Below are 20,965 nucleotides of genomic sequence, written 5' to 3'. Positions count from 1 at the left end.
GATACCCTCATTTCCTTTCCACAATAATTATTATTGGTAACTCTATATTACTTGCTTTTTATCACAGCAACCCAAATACCCAGTCTTGCAAATATATGAATTTGCAAAGACAGAGTTCTAGAAATTATGGTCATAGCCTAAAGTAAAATCAAAACATCTCAAACATTTGTGAACATGACAGATGCTGAATGTTGCTGCGATTTTGTTGAAAATGTAAAGTATCCCCAAGGTCCCCCTCTGAGTTTGCTGTAGCACTGATAGAGACCAAGTACACAATTTGAGCTATTCAGTATTAGAGAGTTGTTTGAACTACATAATGGTTGTGACATATTTGACCAAGGTCACACAACTAATAACTGCTGCATGTAGGCTATGACTCCAAGTCTAGTACTCTAATCAATACACTGCTGGATAACCACTATTGATCTTGCTTTTTTCTATATGTTCAGATCTGTATCACTAATAGGAATCCTTAACTGTACCCATTCTAAATGCAAATGATTCTTGGTATAATAAGAATTTTTTTTTACATATATATGTTTAAATTCTACTTCTATAATTGGAATGGTAGAGTTGGAAAATCCCTTTTCAGCGAAGAATACTTATTCAATCTCTTTTTTTTTTAGTGTTGAATAGTAAGTAGCAAAAATAAAAATCAGGTTCCCTAAGGAGAGTATAATAAGCTCTGTTAGATAATCTATCAGGGAAAATAATTCTTAGTAGAACTTAATAAATATTAAGTTTCCATAACTGCTAGAGAACAAGAAGCTTTTTTGCAGGTTGATGCTTCTATCTGTTTACTTGAATATATAGTAATAGAAAGTACCATACCTCATCAGGCAAATAAATTTCAAATATGATATAGCACAGGTATATGTTATTAATATAGAACTACACAATTTATTATTTTACTTTCTTGTTTCACAAAAAGAAAGTTAAATGCTCACTAATAATTGACCTACAAACATTAGTGGACTTTTTCCCAAATGTATATCGAATAGTTTTATTTTTTTTTCCTTTTGGCAATAGGAAATATTGCCTGTGGAAGAAGGTTGGGGAAAAAGAGGACAGGAAATAGATTTTTAAAAATACCTTTGACTTCATTAATGGAAGAAGAAAGCACATTGTGAAAATGGGAATCTGACTATGGAAACTATTTTTAGCCAAAGCAAATTGCTGGCATAGCAGAAAGAAAACTGAATTTAGAGTTAGAAAACTTGGGTTCTGTGAAAATGGATACTTTGATTTCCTTGAATCCCCCAATTATCCAGGTAACCAGAATAAGTATATGAGGACTGGCCACATTTGCTAAAATACCAAAAATCCTTTGAGTAACCAAGAGTAAACCAAGATGGACTTTCATGGAACCAGTACCCCTGAAGTCAATCAAAGACTCATCTGACTACAGGATATGTGACTAGATATATTCTGTTTATGGTCTTTTTGGAGGCAACCTTATCTTCAACCACTCCCTTAACTTTTTTTCTTTTTTGAGAAAGATCTTCTTATCAAGAAATGTCCTCGGATAGAGCACCTGCCCTGGAGTCAGGAGTACCAGAGTTCAAATCTGGCCTCAGACACTTAACACTTACTAGCTGTGTGACCCTGGGCAAGTCACTTAACCCCAATTGCCTCACTAAAAAACAAAAAAACAAAAAACAAAAAACAAAACAAGATATGTCCTAATAAGGTTTGGAAGGTGAACTGCTTATTCCCCAGGATGCCTTCTGATTTGTGTATCAAAGGCCACCTCCTTGACCCTAGGAATTTTTCACTCCCCCTCCCTTGAAAATGGGACCCACTGACTCATTACTTTCTAAGTCCATTTTTTTTCATCAGAATTCCTTGCTTGCCTTTATTCAAACTGTATATAAACCCCTGCAATCTGATACCTGGAGTCCTATTCAGCAATAAGCTGGATAGAACCTGTGCATGCAGCATGTTATTTTTTCCCCTCCCTTCTTAATAAAACTTCTCTTTTAATTTCACAGACATTTATCTTTCTCTGGTTTCCTTCCCTTTGGGGGAAAAGGAGGGGATTTAAATCTCAAGAACTGGCCTTTGTATTCTCTGGTCTTCCCCTTTGGGGAAGAGAGAGGCTTGGCCCCCGTTTTCCATTTAGAATACCTAAATTGGTGCTTGTTATCTGTGTACTTACCATCTGGGAAGTCATTTAACTTCCCTAAATCTCTGTTTCCTTATCTGGAAGAGTTCTATTCAAGATTGCTTTTAAGATCCTTTTCAACTCTACTTTCTATGATGACCCTGTTACAGAATTTTTCCCACTGACCACTTGACCCCCCCCAACTTTTTTTGTCCTGCCTGAAATTTCAACAATTAAAATTAATTTGGGTTAATTACCCTCCCTTAAAATGCACATTTTATATAAAATCCATTCACAGCAAATTCCTAGAATCACTTTGCTTGTTCCCAATTCTTATCTGCACTGAGAAAATATATATTTTAATTGTGGGAAGGAAATAGGAGGAGAATCATTCTCTTAGTTTAGAGCACTTTGGAATACCTGGCTTTGAATCCTACTTATACCATTTACTAGTTTTTTTGACCTTGAGCAAGTCACTTTTATTTTGTTGAAGCCTAAGTTTCCTTATATGTAAAATATGTGGAAATATATAAAAATGTAAAATTATCTGCATAATTTACACTTGAGAAATTTGAGGATAAAAGTAGTTAATGAATTTAAAGTATTATATGAATATAACTCAGCACAGTGCCTGGAACATAGTAAGTGCTTAATAAATAAATGTTTATTGAATTATTAAATGAAAGTATTGAATTTATAAGTAGAAGCTATCGTGATTCTATACTCATTATTTATCATAATATTGAAGACTAGTTAGAGTTGCATGTTGAAAGAAGGGACAAATTGGGTCTCTATGGATCCAGGAAAACAGGAAATGGGAAAGGGATACAGAAAGCCAGGGAGAAAGGTGTTAAGGACAAATTTTCAGTATTTTTATTCCTCTCTTGTTATCCTTCATTCCTCTCCTGTCTGTGCTTCTGATTCTCATTCCGTTGCTACCATTCCTTACCTGACTTCCTACCCTGGGATGTCCCTCATCCTCTTTTGCCTTTTCTTTTTCTAGTGGAGAGTTCCTCCTGGAATGTCCACTTTAGAGAGGAGTTTAGATCTGCCAATCTTGATTCCTCTTCTGACTCTGCTTCAGATTCTCTGGACTTCCCAACCAAGTACCCATACTGAGTCATCCCTGCCCTCCTTTTGAGCTTTCTTTTATGATATGGGTCTGGTGTAACTTTCCTTGAGAAGCTAAACTAAAGGACTGACTCACCCAAGATGTAAGGGAGATATGCCCTATTAGGCCTGGCTGTTGACTGATTGTGCCAGGGGACAGAGATAACTCCAGAAGTCATGACCACAACCTCTCATTAGAGTCTTTCCCCACTTCCAAAGGGAACTTTCCATTGTCTGGTGGTCACCCCATCTACCTTGGATAAAAGTTTTTGCCTTTCTTCTGTTGGAGGAGACAGGTGTCTCAGAGAATCTTATCTCTAAGCCATTTTCTCCCCTTGAAGTGAAATCTTTGACTTCCTTCTTGGCCACTTTCTCCAGCGCCCAAATAAAAGACCTTTTTATCCTAAATGGTTTGGGTGTGATAGGTATAATTTTTAAAGAGGAATATCTAAGGACCCCCATACCACCTCTTTCCCCCATGACATTTTATATATAATCTTTCTTTTTTCTTGCAAAAAGCACTTAGCACTTAGTAAGAGCTTATGAAATTGTTCTTAACTTATTTTGGCCCAGTGTCCAGGTAATGGGGCAAAAGCTAATTTCTCCTCATTTCTCCCTCATTTCCTCTTTTCCATATTGGGTCCCTCCTCAAAGTAACCCTCCCTCCGCCCTCCTCCTCCCCCATACTCAGCTTAGCACTACCAGAAATACATTTAAGTCATGGTATAGCAGCTTTGTCCCACAGTGGATAGAGTGGGCCTGTAGTCAGGAAGTCCTGAATTCAAATCCAGCCTCAGATACTTACTAGCTGTGTAACCCTGGGCAAATCACTTAACCCTGTTTGCCTCAATTTCCTCATATGTAAACTGAGCTGGAGAAGGAAGTGGCAAGTCATTCCAGTATCTTTTCCAAGAAAACTTCAAATGGGGTCATAAAGAGTTGGATACAACTGGAAAATGACTGAACAATATGTTATGATAATAATAGCATTTATATACTACTTTAAGCACTTCACAAATGTTAAATCATTTGATCTACACAACAGCTTTGTGAGATTGGTTCTATCCCCACCAGACAGATTTAAAAAAAAAAATTAGGGGCAGCTAGGTGGTGCAGTGGATAGAGCACCAGCCCTGGATTCAGGAGGACCTGAGTTCAAATTTGGTCTCATACACTTAACACTTACTAGCTGTGTAACCCTAGGCAAGTCACTTAATCCCCATTGCCCTGAAAAAACAAAACAAAACAAAAACCTCCATCTAGGGGCAGCTAACACATGTAAATGATTGTGCTAATGAGCTTCTGATTTTATCAAAGCATCACAAAACATATCTTGGGACATCTGGAAACACTGATTTCTATAGAAATTCAATGTGTGGCCTCCTGCAAGTGTTTTTTTTTTTAAACCTCTCTGGGCCTCAGTTTCTACAACTTGAAAATTAACTGTTTGGACTAGATGGACTAAGATACCTTTCAACTTTAACGGTCTCTAAATGTAGTGATTTTTAAGAAATTATTTCTAAGAATAACATGGGGAGCTATTGTGAATTTGTAAATAAAAGCAGTAGTTCTCATTACTTTGATCTAAAATACTATATATTTTCCTTCTACCTAGGAACCTTTGAAAGTCATTATGAGACTTTCAGAATAAAGAGAAAGAAAACATAGAATTATTGGTTTTCTGATTAATGAAGTGAGAATTTATGAGCTTCTGCTGTCAGAGATAAAAATAAAATAGACTCCCTACTTGCAAAATCATGCTTTGAGAATATAGAAAGGTTAAAAAAAAGAAAAACAAAGAAGTATTCCTCTGAACAGTATTAAGAATTCGCAACTTCCATACAGCCCAATTATACTCAACAATCATTCCGAACAAACTCTTTATGAGGACCTGTGACAGTTAGTCATTTAAGCTTTGTCAGTGACTGAAATCCTAATCTCACATGCAAGAACACTAATCAGCATGCTTTTGGCAACCTTTGTTCCAAGTAGTGAATAAGATAAGAATCCAATAACTGATTGGATGTAACATTTAGTAGAATAGAAAAGAGCCTCTCTTCAATTCTACACCCCCCTCCCATTTTGTAGCAGAAATACAAATTTTTACTTTTTTTTCCTCTTTCTTTCTAATTCATCCCAATAGGTTTCCAGTTACCACTATCAATGGTACTGAATCTCTGAAGGGATAGGATATAAAGATGGGGGTGGGTTTTTTTAGAACTTTATATAAACATTCTAGCAACATTAAACATGTTTAATATCTGGGAGGTTTCTTTTTTACTGTTCCTTCTATTTTCTTTTTCCCATCCAGGGTATGTAAATTAAATATTTTCTTCACAGTGATTTTATAAGCAATCACAATGCCCTTCCACAGGATCCCAGAATAGCATGAATATGCCCCCTTCTGTACAACCTCAACCCCCATTTTCTCTTCTGTTTCTGACTTAGCTCACTCACTCTTTTTTTTTTTTACATTTGCAAAAAATTTGTAATGCTCACTCACTCTTTAGAAAATTTTCTCCATCATTCCTTGGAGAGTATTGGTGACACGTGTTTTCTAAGTGCTAGCTCCCTTCTGTCTTTTAAGACTAAGTGTATTTCATTTGACAACTTGAAGAACCAGCATAGTGTAATAGAGGGAACAGTAGATTAATTGTCAAGAGGTCTGAATCTATTAACAGGTCTTCAACTAACTAATTGAATGACCTTGGCTAAGTGATCTCACCTCTCTGGGACTAAGTTTACTCATCTGAAAAATAAAAGGATTAGATTAAATGATCTCTAAGGTACCTTTTAGCTCTAAATTTCAATGATCCTATAATTAATCATATTTATGAGTGTGTATGACACATACACACACATATATACACATATACATATATATTTATATTATATATATATACATCTATATTTATCTGCAAGGTCAGTAATTAGTACAACACAAACTTAATTAACATCAATGAATGTTTACTAAAAACACAAAATCATGTAAGATTTTCAGTAGCCTAAAATGATAACTAAAGATTGCTTGGCACAGTGTCTCCAATATTTAGTAAAATGCCTGGCACAGAGCAGACATTTAATAAATGTTTATTGACTATTTACTAATATCAATTTGATCATGGGGCTTCTTTCATTGTTTACCAGATGATATTTACACAGTGTTTTTATGTTTGCAAAGTGCTGTCCTTCTAACAACTTTGTGAGGTAGACAGTACAGATATTACTCCAACTTTAGAGATGAGAAACCTGATATTCATTGTGAACAAGTGATTTGTCATTGGTCAGGGAACCAGCAAGTATCAGAGCCATGATTCAAACCTATGTTTTTACTGTCTCCAAATGCAATACTCTTTCTGCCATATGGAGTAAAGCTTTAACAACTTAAAAAACTGCACTAATACTTTTGGGACACCTTGTATGATGATGCTGTTAATCAGTTGATCAAAGATTGTGGTTAATTTTGAATAAATCAACAGTGTTCAATGCCTGCAGTTTTGAAATGTTTTTACTAATGAATTGAGAAAGGTAAAGAAAATATTCCAACAAAATGTAGAAAAAATGGTTGGACAACTAAAAACGCTGTTTTTCTTTTTAAATCATTTTCATGTTTCTCACCTAAATAGAATATATTGCTCAGTGTAATTTGCTTACTGCTCATGTATTAAGAATACAGTAATTTAGGTGACTTTTATGTTAGCCATTGAAGCTTAAAATAAAAAAGGAAACTTATTTTAAATTGAATAAAATTTTTTTAATTCTCATTTTTTTTCATGCAACTATTCCAATTGTCTCCTCTTGGACAAAATACATCAACAAGCTTATGATGGAAGAGGAAAACTTGCTATTTATCAAAATCTATCTGCTGAATTAAATTCCTCAATGTTAGTAATTCTTCCTTGTCTTTTGTTCCATATTTTGTTTCTTTGATTGATGCATGGGGCACAAACCATGGAGCAATGACACAATTTCATAATGAGGTTCCTATAGTTTCTTTGCAAATGGTGTCTATTTGCTCCTTTCATTACCCAAATTGGCAGAATTTTTACAAGTCTAAGTCTGAAAGAAAACCAGGTTGCTGAAGAAGAAAACCAAAATGCACTTAGGAAAGTAATTCTTTCTATTAAGCTTTAGCCAATTTCCATGACAAGTAGTTCTTATGGGAAAATACTGAATATCTTACCTAATATTTGATCTCCTTGGCGAGTAGAGAGATATGATAACTTAAGACAATACCTACTTAGAAAAATAAATTTATTCCTAAAATCTTAGATAGAAAGATACAATATTGAAAAGTAGTAGAGAAAAAAATAAGTTTAAATAAAGCCTAGCAACAGATTAATCAAAACAAAATTATCTCATCCATTTAAAGATAACCTGGGAAAGCAACAAAATGATAAAAAAAAATTAACTATGACAAGATTTTCTATAAGAAACATTTTCTCATTTGAACTATAACACTATGGTCTCCACATTGAGCCTAACAATAGCAGATAGGTGAATATGGCAGGAAAGTCAATGACCACTACCACCTTACCTTACCACCACCTCTAAGTAATGACCAACAGGCACCAATGAGTGGGACTGCGGTCCCTGTTTCTCAAAAGCCACTGCTAGTAAAGAGTCAAATAAAAGCATATTGCTGCTAAAATCCTTGGTTATGTCAAATGACTTGATATTAGAAACGGATTATGGTTTTATTAGCAAAAATGACATGAAGGGAGAAACTTTCCCATATGCTTTGCCACTGGATCCAAAGGATCATGTGACCTTTCCATCTCATTTATCCCTGAAACTTCCTCTGTGTGTTTACTTCCCTAGTAGAATGTGAGTTCCTGGGGCAGCTAGGTGGCACACTGGATAAAGCACTGGCCCTTGATTCAGGAGGACCTGAGTTAAAATCGGACTTCAGACACTTGACACATACTAGCTATGTGGCTCTGGGCAAGTCACTTAAACCCCATTGCTCCACAAAAGAATGTGAGTTCCTTTAAAGCCAGAATTCTTTCTACCTTTCTTTTTGCATCCTCAAAATTTCACACCACACTTTGCAGATCGTAAGTTCTTAATAATTAATTGATTCATTTATCATTCATTCATTCAATATGTTACAAGACGAAACAGAAATGTGATAAAGAGAAAGGTGAGGGGGCAGCTAGGTGGTACAGTAGTTAAAGCACCAGCCCTGGATTCAGGAAGACCTTAGTTCAAATCTGGCCTCAGACACTTGATACTTACTAGCTGTGTGACCCTGGGCAAGTCACTTAACCCTCATTGCCCCATGCAAAAGAAAAAAAAAAGACAAGAAAAGAAAAAGAAAACAAAAAAGATGTTGAGAAAATAGCATAGGGCTAGAGCACCAAGTATATATTGATGAGATCTGTGCTGAAAACAATACAATTTTGAGGATATTGAAGAATCAGTCTCCAACTAGCTGGAATAAATGCACTAAAAAGGGAAAGTATCTTAAACCTTATTTTATCAACAACAAGAAAAAGCAATGAAGAGAATATGAATATATTAAAATCACAAATCTTAAAAGAGTCAACAAAAGTGATAACTTAGATAACCTGATTATTTTTATCTAATGAAGCATAAATTAAAAGAAATGGAGCTTGATTTATTGTGCATAGTAGGCATTAATAAATGTTTATTCACTCTGACTCTCATGCCAAGAAGTGGAATGAGATAGATTTATTTAGAGATTTCAGAGTTAATAAATGCCATCATCCTAGAAAAAAAAAATTTTCAGATGTAGCCTATGGTCTAGAACAGAAACTCTGATTTTTTTTTTATTTTTATAGGCCAGATATAATGTTGTAATCATTCTATGACCCAGAGTTTCCTCTTGAAATACCAGAATTTGTCCAAGTTTTTTAAAAAAAAAAGAGCAAAGGAAAACTTTGAGTTCCATAGTAACAATACGCACAATACGCAGAATTCTTGTCTTCATCTTACAAATAATCAAGTCAACTCTCCTTCCTTTTCTAGTGGATCTCTACCACTTCTGGGGACCCACACAGTTCTCCAAACTGAGAGTATTATCCTGACTATAGGCTGCCTCAAAGTGGAAAGAATTCAGGATTGATAATGAGTTGGGTCACTTCCCTGGGGAACCATCGTGTCCAAACAGCTCACTGGACAAGGGCAGAGAAAGGTCTATAAATATATTTTTGTTTTGTTTTGTTTTGTTTTTGCGGGGCAATGGGGGTTAAATGACTTGTCCAAGGTCGCACAGCCAATAAGTGTCAAATGTCTGAGGCCAGATTTGAACTCAGGTCCTCCTGAATCCAGGGCTGGTGCTTTACCACTGCGTGACCTAGCCACCCCCTATAAATATATATTTTTAATGCCATGACTATCCCTTGGCTCTAGCTTCTATGTGGTCCAAGAAATTTCTTTAGTTCTCTGATATTGCTGCTCCACAGTTACCACCTCAGGAAGTTTCCTGTGGATGGAGAGCTGCACCAAAAGGCAGACTCCACCCCCTAGGAGCTCAAGTCCATTAACAATATATAGACATCTTATCATTCCCATCTGTCTTTTCAGCACTTCTTTCCAGCAAAATATCTGTACTCCATTTTAAAGGTCATCTAACGGTGTAGTTAGGACACTAATTTCATCAAGGGTGAGTTTTCACTGTGCCATTAAGACCTATGAGCTTTCTTGTTCTGAGGTTATCTCTGTGTTACCCAGAACAAAGAGAATTCATTAACTTTTGTCAAGGAATCACTGTAAATATGAGAACAAAGCCTTAATGTATCATAAATGGAGATATTTATATCTTGTATAGGGAGAGAAGGGTCACATTCTTTAAACTTGTTAACCATTCTCACCTATTAAAAAGGAGATAATCATAACCTGCCTCCTAATGGGAGTGCTATATATACTAAAAACAATAATCATTAGCCTTATCCATATTATCACCATAATTGTGTCATATTTTCTATTCACCATGCCCCTTTAATGAAACAAATTTTCTAAGTAGGCTGAAATAGCTAAAATGGATACAATATTTAGTTCATTGAGTGACCAGAAGAAAGAAAATGGTTTGTTAGATAGTGATATAATTTCATTTTTAAAAAGCTAAAATAATAGATTTAGATTAGGGATCATTAACCATTTTGGCTCTCTGGTTAAACTTGTGGACCCCTTCTCAGATTAATGATTGCAAATATATAATGTAGAATATATAGTATTTTAAATGAAGCCAATTGTATATGTACATATATTTAAATTATATATACATATATACACACATAGATATAAAATATTCTTTAATTAATTTAATTCTTAGATTAAGAACCTTTGGTTTATATCTTTACATTTAGATATAGAAAATAATGTTGATATTTTTAGAATATATTCCTGATTGGAAAGGAAAAGAATGTTCTTAAATGATAATTTTTTTCTTTTTTGGGGAATTTCTAACATGTAGTAAGAATCAAAAGTCCTAATATGCAGGACATTTAGCAGAAATGTTGGTGAAAATATTTCATGATAATCAGAAATAATCATCCATGATTACTATAATTTATCGAATATATGCATGTATATATGTATATATGCATACATATATTATAATATATACACATACACATGTGTATATTTATGCAGCTAGGTAGTATAATGGCTAGAGTACAGGGGCTTGAGTTAATAAGACCTGAGTTCAAATGTAGACTTAGACACAAGGCAAGTTGCTTAATGATATTTGCCTCAGTTTCCTCAAATGTAAACTGAACTGAAGAAGGAAATGGCACTCCAATATCTTTGCCAAGACAATCCCAAATGGGGTCATGAAGAGTAAAACACAACTGAAATGACTGCACAACAATATACACACACATATTTGCTTATATGTGTTTCACTAAAGACTTCAAAAATATATAAACATAGTTAAAACTAATAATAAATAAATAAATCATCAAATAAGCCAATAAATAAATAATAAAGTAAAAGACCAAGAAATAAAGCTTTAAAAAACCCTAAAAATCCTAAAATTTAAAATTTCTAGCTTGCCTCCCTATACATGTGTGTACCTTTACAAGTATATAATTACTTTTGGAGAAGTAGTGTCAAGGAGACTTGGGTTTAAATCCTGACTCTGACACATAATAGCTATATGATTTTGAGCAAGACATCACTTAACCTTTCCAACATTAAGTGTATTGATCAAGGGAAGTTGAAACACATTAAAAGAGATTGTTTCTTACATCAATGAAACCAGAGGTCCAAATAAAAATAGATGTGCAAATGTCTCTGTGTTTTAATACTTAATTATATCTTTATTTTACTTCCTACCCTTATAGTTATGAAAGAGACCCAGTTATCCAACAACATCCTTCCCTTGGGCTGCTGAAATTCTACTCTAATACATACATACATACACACACAAACACATATATGTGTATGCTATATATTTATGTATACATGTGTATATAGCTATACATGTATATGTCTGTGATATCATCTGCTGTTTGAGTGATGAAATTCTTCCATTCTGTTGGATTCTATACAATTCTGATATAAAACCCCTGTTGTCATTGTACTCAACTCCAGCCATGTACATAGCTGCAAAAATCATTAGGCTCACTTAATAATATATATAACTTTTACTGTATGTGGGTCTAGTGACATTTACTGATAGGTCTCATTCCGTTTATGTTGTTTCCTATATCAGTAATTTAGAAATACATAAGAATTTGCAAAGAGCAAGTACGAAAGAATTCTTTTATAAGTTTCTATGAAAATCATGAAATAAATTAAAAAGACAATACATTGATGTTATTTTTAGAGACTGATTTCCATTATTCTATCTGTATTCATTTTCCTTTTGGACAAATGGAACAATTCTGATTCCCCTTATGTTTTTATTTAGTACACATTTCATTATGTTTATTCTGGAAAGAAATGCTCCTAAGTGTTTTCATAACATGTAAGGTATTCAAACAAATTTGAGAAGGAAATCTTAATGATTGTAAAAATTTTACTATTAAGCATATTTTATGTTACTTAAACAACATCAGAATATAGCTTTCAAAACATTTTTCATAAAGTCCAAAAACAGCAACAAGAGTAATTTTGCTCTTAGTTCATGAGATTCAAAGTCACAATGGAACAAAGATGCCTAATTGGTTACATATGTCTTCCATTTACTACTGAAAATATTCATTATTTTTCCCTTAAAAAGAGTCATGCACTTTGGGGGGGGTGGAATATAGCATGCTACTGTGGAGGAAATGGATAAAACTAGAGGGTTAGGAGGGAAGAATCTGCAATATGGATAGTAGGTAAAATTTTGCTAATAGAAAAATTTTTAAATACTATTTCTATATGTAAAAATAAATAAAATGATTGTTCCATTTTGATTTTTACAAAGATTAATTTATTCCTCAGAGGAAGAAAGTCATTACTCTTGAATCTATGTATTCAACGTGATTCTATTTATATTCTTTTGAAATATGTTTTGACAGTTTTTCTTTGCTAGTTAAGTCTTTTCCCAAGAGTCCATTTTCTAGCATGTTAGTTAGAATGAATGTCCCCTGGATTTTTTTTTTCTTACAAAATACTGAAGAAATGTAGAAATTCAATTAAAAACTAATAGAGAAAGAAAAGACAAACCAGGTTGTGCTTCTATCTCATATTATAAGATAACCTTATGACTCAAGTTATTTATCAAATTCCATATAGCAATATGCAATACATACATATAGATCGACTTGCAGATGGTTGGTATATAAAGTCATTTTGTAGTAGTGCACATAACAGTTTACAAAGGAAGAAAGTATCTATTCATTTAACAGAGCTGGGCCAATACATATACAGTTATTAAGCCTTAAATTAAGGAAATTTTGCTGTGATTGGCAAAGACATGGGCAAATCCAAAAACACTTAATTTCATGTATTTTAACATTTCCATAACATATTACTTAACAATAATAAGGAAGGCAGAGTGTATAAGAAGAATGTAAGGGCATTTCACATGAATCAATATTATAGTAAACATATATCTTGGCTTATGAAGTAAATAAATTTGCTTTACTGCACACTTATCTGAAATCCATATAAATGATATCCTCTAATTAATTCCCATCTTAAAAATAGTTATATTCACCAGGGGAAGTCTTCATCCAAGATAAAAAAAAAACCTAAAATTACATTTAAAAATTCAGTATTTTCTACAAAGATATACTTACAAAAAGCAAGAATCTCTTGAGAAAGCTTTGTTAAATTTTTAAAATAAACAACAAAATATAAGTACCAGATACTCAGAATCCTATGGGGAGAGTTTCATGACAAAGATTCTCACTGTAGTTTCATTTCATTCCCAAGTGTGACCACTCCACCCTCACTTCATGTAGCCATGATTTAGACTCAATGACATAGATTTCACAAGTCTGCAAGTGTTCTCTTAGAAAACTTTTCTTTTCCTTTTTGAGTGACTAGATGGAGTGTGTGTGTGTGTGTGTGTGTGTGTGTGTGTGTGTGTGAGACAATTGGGGTTAAGTGACTTGCCCAGGGTCACACAGCTAGTAAGTGTCAAGTGTCTGAGGCCAAATTTGAACTCAGGTCCTCCTGACTCCAGGGCCAGTGCTCTATCCACTGCACCACCTAGCTTCCCCCTAGATGGAGCTTTAAAAGCTTCCAGCTGATTAGTATTTGCTTCCTTTAGAATTGGACATGTAGAATGTATTCAAGGACTCTGTAACGTTTTGTAATCTTAATTCTTGATTTTAACTCTTTTTCCTTCATGTCACCTCATAATGAATGAAATAATGAAGTAGCATATTCATATTGTAAATATACCAAACATTTTACTCAAATAAAATATTTTCTTTCTTAATACATTATTGTGAAGCAACATGATATAAAGGATAGAGGACTATCCTTGAATTTTAAAACCTGGGTTCAAATCTTGCTTCTGTTGTGTACTTACTTTGTAATCTTGGGAAAATGACAACTTTTTTATCCTTCAGGAAACTCTCAAAAACTCTAATCTAAAAAAAGTTACTAACATTTCTAGAATGCTTTAAATTCTGTAAAAAACATTTTTCATTATATTATCTCATTTATGCTTCACACAATATTACTCATTCTATTGATGAGAAAACTGAAGCTGAGGCAGATTAAATGATCCAGGATTTCACAGTTAAGAAAATATCTAGAGATAGGATTTGAACTCAGATCTACCTCATTCCAAGTCCAACACTTTTTTTTTTTTTTTTTGCAGAGCAATGGGGGTTAAGTGACTTGCTCAGAGTCACATAGCTAGTAAGTGTCAAGTGTCTGAGGTCAGATTTGAACTCAGGTATTCCTGAATCCAGGGCAAGTGCTTTATCCACTGCGCCACCTAGCTGCCCTGTAAGTTCAACATTTTTATCCACTATACTATCTAGCTGCCTATATGTCAATACCAGATAAGTAGTACTAGAGGAATTTCCAATATCAAACAAATCAAATGTCTATATTGCTTCCTCACCTTACTCCCAGGTAAATAAAAACAAACATGTTCTTGGTTCTTCATAAAATTACATTAAATATAATTTTCTCTTTAGAAACAAAATATTTTCATAGTGAAAATAATAAGGTGGTAATCAATCAAAGAGGTTTTTTCCCTTGTTTACATTATTATCTTCTCTTAACTACCTGAAATTATGGGCAACGTGACTCACTCTCTGCCACTGAAAAAGAACATTGCTAGGAATTTTAGGAAGGAATACCAATGATTCCTTGAAGGCAATAGTCCAGGAATGAAAGTAATAGTAAAGTGATTATTTTTGTTCTTGTTGATGCATTTCTGGACACATCTCATCATATTTCTAAAGGTCTGAGTTGAATAATCAAACTTATAAATCACTTGTGAATAAAGAGAAGTGATAATTATCATGGGGTCAATCAAAGAAAGATTTTGGAAGAAAAAAGTAAACAAACAAAAAAAAGTCATTTGACCTAATAATGGATTTATATGATGATCATGTATTTATCATGATTTTCCCCTGAAATGCAATTATCCTTATTTTCCTCTAAAAAGCAGGAAAATCAAAGTAGTTGAATGAAAATGTAATATTTCAACTTCTCGCTATTTCAGAAGATCTAGAAATGTGCCAAATAAATTTTTTTTTAAGTGAGGCAATTGGGGTTAAGTGACTTGCCCAGGGTCACACAGCCAGTAAGTGTTAAGTGTCCAAGGCCGGATTTGAACTCAGGTACTCCTGACTCCAGGGCTGGTGCTCTATCCACTGCGCCACCTAGCTGCCCCGTGCCAAATAAATTTAAGAATAACAACAACTGGGGCAGCTAGGTAGCACAGTGGAAAAAGCACCAACCCTGGATTCAGCAGGATCTGAGTTCAAACCCAGCCTCAGACATTTGACACTTACTAGCTGTGTGACCTTGGGCAAGTCACTTAACCTTCATTGCCCTGTAGAAAAAAAAATAACAACTTAAAGGAGGGGAGACCTCATAAGGAAGACCTTATTAGGGGGGGAAATCAGCCAAGAAACTCAGTAATTAATCCGAGAAAAAACCAATAATATAATTCACAAGTAGTATATTAAAAGAGAATCTCAGCATAAAAATTGAGAGGAAGAAAATAATTGAACACATAATATGGAATGAATACAAGAACCCTGAAAGTGGTTTTAAAGCATAAAAAAAAAAATGGAAGGAAGGGGTATGGGGTGAAATAAAAATATAGCATAAAATAGAAGCTGTGGAGTTCAACAAATTAGCAAAGACAAAAAAATTAAAAAGATGAGTTAAATCTGAAAAATTTAATCATATAGCAAGAAAAATGAGAAGATCAAAAGATATCAAAACTGAAAAAAAATAAATTTCTCAGGCCAGCACTTGTTAAGCACCTACTAGATGCTTGGAATTGTGTTAAGCTCTGAGGAAAAAGAACCTGCCTGTTAATGAGCTTACATTATTTCACAAGAGAGATTTGTAATCATTAACAACTAACTTAAAAAGCAAGCCTAGGAGACAATTTTAGGATTATTGATCTCCTTAAAAACCAAGATTAAAAACAAACAAACAAACAAATCTTGAGTACCATAGTATATTAAGTCATAAAATAAATTATCAGAAGTATTAGGCAAGAACAAAATGCAAATTAATAAAAAGCACAGAGATAAATATAATGATCTAGTGCTTATATTAAGAAAGGTAAAAAAATTCTAGTTAATTTTTTTACCTTCCTTTGTTATTGAAATAAGAAATACTTTGTGCCAAGAGAAGTGGACAAGGAAAAAGCGATTAAAGCTCCTCATAATTTGGCTAATATGGAAGAAGGGATCTCATAAAACTAACAGAATCTGGACTTTAAAAGGGGGGGGAGGCTAAAAAAGAGACAGGGAAAGAGAGAAAGAAAGAGACTCATAGACTCAGAGACAGAAAGGGGGATAAAGAATGAGTAAGACTACATTTAATAAAAATATATGAATTAAACAGGACACTCTATTGGGATAGGGAGGAAGAGGGATTTTTTAATTTGGGGGATAGAGAGAAACTACCATAACAAAAACTAGCAGCAGATGATTTAAAACACAAGGTGACAAGAACAATAATCTAGGTTTAAATTGAGAGAAGTGGGAATGAAAGAAAATGAATGAGACTATTCTCAAAAATATTAACTGCTATTATCTGCTATGGATTTTACACATTTTAAAAGAAATATTATAACAGAATATCTTGTAGTAAACTTAAAAATTATTACTTTAAATGTGAATGGCATTACCATAGTCATAAAATGAATGAGAATGGCAGAAAGGCTTAGGAGGCTAACCTCAAAATTTTTTAGTATATAGCCAACAAAAAGATTCAAATAGAACTAAAATTAAGAGTTGGAGTAGAATGAATGCATTATGGCTGAGTTGAGGTTATTTTTTTTTTTACAAAGTAAGATAAATGAGTATAATCTCAGAAAAAAAAAACTCCATAAAATAGATATGCATGAGAGAGACAGGGTGGGAAATAATATTATCCTTAAAGATAGCATAAATAATGAGAAAAAAAAGAAAGGAAGAACTGGAATGGCATTTAAGGAAAATCTAACAGAATAATTAGAAGGCAATCACTGCTGTTGACTTCTACCTGTCTTTCCTCACAACTTTATATACTAAACCTACATACACCAAGAAACAAAAAAAAAATTAGGAATTTCATTAATCATAGCACTATTTACAATTTTATCACTATGAGTAATAATTTCTAAACTATCATTTTCTTATCTTTTTGACATATTTTCTGCTACATTTCAATATAGTAAGCTTTTAAGGACTCATCTATACTGTAGAACTGTTTTTCATTTGTGCTTTGCTTCAAATAAAAACCTATGAGTAGCAGAGTCCTTTTTTGCTACAGAACTACTCTATGTATTCTTAAAAAAAAAAAAGTTCCTGCACCATGCAACTATGAGAACTTAAAAAGAAAAAGAAAACAGCCAAAAGGAATAAAAATACTAACATAAGACCAAAGCTAATATGATTCTTAACCTACATGGAGACACCCATTTTTCAAGCTGACTATGTTTTAGATGTAGAAATACAAAAAGTGGCTCAACCTCAGCAGTTGCTCAGAATTTGTTTCCTCTATTTTGTGCTTTGGCTGAATCCTTAGGAGGTATATGTGAAAGACCAATTCCAGATGGTTCTTTAAGAGATCCTTCTGTTTGCCTTTTGTCAAATTATTGTGTGAAGAATGCTTTCAAGGTAGTCCAAAATGGTGATGTCAATTTGAATGCTGGAACTTGGGAAATATGTTGTATAATACCTTGACCTCAATGGTAATGCCAGGAGCCACTGAGTTCCTAGCAAAGGGTTTGTAGTAAAATATTTATTATAATTAAAATGATGGAAAAAAGTAAATGTAGGCAAAATGGTATTTAAATTACATTCTTATTTGTCTTTAAGTCACACTATGAATATGATTATAAAGAATTTTAGCATAGAGTAATATATTGTATGATAAGAAGCCTGAACCAAGGAATTTTAGCATTATAAGCAACCTCCAAGATCATCTAGTCCAACCTGTAAATGAACAGGACTCCTTTTCTATCACATACCTAACCAGTGGCTTGCCTACTGATTTTACATCCAGAATATTCCTCATAACACTCCTTTTTAATTCTATCACTTTAGCTTTGTCTCTCAGTATCTTTGTTCTTGTCTATTGTATTTAATTGTCTATTTAATTTAATTTAATTATCTATTTAATTAATGCCCCAGACTTTCTTTTCTCTCTTTTGTATTTCATGCAAGTGTCAGAGCAACTTTTCTAATGCACTCTACTCATCATGTGACTTCCTGGTGTCATTTGCTTTGCTACTGTCTAGCATAGAAACTGTAAAATCTTTCATATGCCATTGAAGAGCCTCCATAATCTTGTTCCAATCTACCTTTTCAGTCATATTTCATGATAGTCAAAGGATGATAAACTTAGGACGAGAAGAAACCTTAGAGTTTATCCAAAATAACCCTTTCATTTTATAAACTGAGGTACGGTTGGGATAAATGATTCATTCAATGATTCACTAGATTCTAAGTCTAGTTTATTATTCCATAAGATATACTGCCTCCTGCTTATATATTTTCTGTTCTTCAGTCAAAATTGATAAGAAACTAATGTGATGTTGGGGAAAATACATTGTCCTTGGAGTTAAAACATGTGAATTCAATATCCAGCTCTATATAATAATTAACTGTATGATTTTGGACAAGATACTTCTCTTGTTTGGTTCCAAGTTTTCTCATCTCTTGGTCCATTGTTGGCACAGATTTATTCCTATGCTAACAATCTATGTTTCTGTGTATGTTCACAAATCTTATTCTGTTTTCTCTTGTCTTTCTGAACACCCTTCTCCATGCCTAGAAGATCCTACCTCCATTTTTATTTATATTTATTTATATATGTCAAATATATTTCTTCTTTTAAGGCTCACCTCCGCTGCAATTCTCCATAGTTACTACTAATCCTTTGAGCTAGAAGTAACCATTCCCTTCTTGAATCTCTTGAAGTCCTCTATATGATTGCTTCTGTGGACTTAATTAATATCTAACTTATATTTCTCATCACCTTACAAGACTATATGTTCTGTAAGCAACAAGGTTGTCCTTTTTCATCTTTATATTTCTTACTACATTGTTTTCTACATAATTGGACCATGATAAAGTTTAGTTTTACTACATGTGAAGGGAAGTACTTTTCAACCTGCCTTTATATATTAATAAAAGCAACATTAAAAATAGAAAATTATAATTTCTATTATCAAAACAATTTGTTTTATTCTAAACAATGTTGTTTTGGTTTTTCAGAATTCATCTCTTTACTTTAATCCTCCCCCCCCAAACTTTCTCTACCCTCTCACACCACCATCTCTGAGATGATAATTTATAAAATTATGGGACTGAGGATCCTAAAAGCCTTTGAGTCCAACTCATTTTTTTTAAAAAAATAAGTAAAGTGAGGAACTGAAATGTATCTAACGTTGAATTTGAATTGAGGTCTTCTGGACTCCAAGACAAAGGCCCTCTCTACTCTACCAATCTGCCTCCCATGTGCTTTACTTATGTATGATTTGTAGTATAACTTACATGGTGGAATCTATTTGAAAATGTTAGCCATGCTTTATTCCAAAACCCCAAATATTCTAAAAAAAATTGTAAATGACATTCAGAATACCTAGCTGACTACATAAACTTTATAAAACTAACAGAAAGAAATTATGTTGAGAAGGTAGAATATTGGTTTTGCCCCTCTAATTCCATATACACCTGCTGGGGTATTTAAAATAACTCTTAAGGCTGATAATATTTTACATTTTTTTAGAATATTATAAATATGACAACTACATGTTTATTATAAATGATTATTTTTACAAAAATATCATGATCTCTAACACTCCCCATTACTAATGATAAAATGATTAATGAAATAGTTTTCATTATAACAAGTTGTTGTGTACTAATGAGAATATGGTTTAAAAGACTAGACAATACATACACTAACTTATTTCTGTGCAGGTTTCTTTTCTTTTCTCATTTTTTTCTTTTACTTTGTTCTTACAAAAAACAACCCTACAGAATCCTGAAATCAACCCATGGGGGCATCATGGACATTCAGAGACAATTAGAATATCAATGAGCATTTGACCTTATCAATTTACTCATTTCTACTTCCTATTGGTATTAATACAATTATAAGTGGGTAATAGGATAGATGTTTTGTTTTTACCTTTGCTTCAATCTGCTTAGTATCTGGATTCTGAAACAAAAATTTGATTTTGCTTTTGCCGTCATCTGAAGAACCTTTAAGCTGAGAAAACTTGTACCTCCAAAGTACAGCCTGAAAGGGGAGAAAAACATGCAAAAAAAAAAAAATACAGGTCAATGAAATTAATATCAAGCTGTGGAGAAAACTAAGAAATATTTTGGTTTTTTTTAGCTAATATGATATAATATGAAAAGAAAGTAAGTAATTTCATCTTAATTTTAGAGTAACTCACATTTCATTGTAGCTTATGCACATAAATACATAAGTACAGATATCTATCATAATATCCCTTGGCTTCATTGGACTGGACATACCCCTAGGTTTACAAATAACTTAAAAGAAAACTATAATCAACCAGAAGCTAATGAATTCTTTTTAAAGAGATAAATATAATTTTAACAATAGAAATTATTTAAAAATGCAATCTGATGCAGCTGACTTAAAGTTGATAAGTATTCAATACTAATATAACCATTTTAA

At 33.2% G+C, this 20,965-nt stretch overlaps 1 protein-coding gene across 8 annotated transcripts in view; it reads right to left on the bottom strand.

Annotated features, from left to right (window-relative positions):
- Window positions 1-20,965, bottom strand: part of SNTG1 (syntrophin gamma 1) — a 1,086,140-nt gene that overhangs the window by 12,755 nt on the left and 1,052,420 nt on the right. For all 8 annotated transcript variants that reach the window (XM_043977923.1, XM_043977920.1, XM_043977919.1 and 5 more), the window contains one exon: window positions 20,447-20,557. In XM_043977923.1, the coding sequence (XP_043833858.1) occupies window positions 20,447-20,557 (111 nt within the window). The remainder of the gene's footprint in view (window positions 1-20,446; window positions 20,558-20,965) is intronic.

The sequence above is a fragment of the Dromiciops gliroides genome, chromosome 1 (genome assembly GCF_019393635.1).
Source record: "Dromiciops gliroides isolate mDroGli1 chromosome 1, mDroGli1.pri, whole genome shotgun sequence".
In the NCBI taxonomy this organism is placed as follows: domain Eukaryota; kingdom Metazoa; phylum Chordata; class Mammalia; order Microbiotheria; family Microbiotheriidae; genus Dromiciops; species Dromiciops gliroides.
Note: the sequence above shows the minus strand (reverse complement) of the source record. Positions and strands in the feature narration are given on the sequence as shown.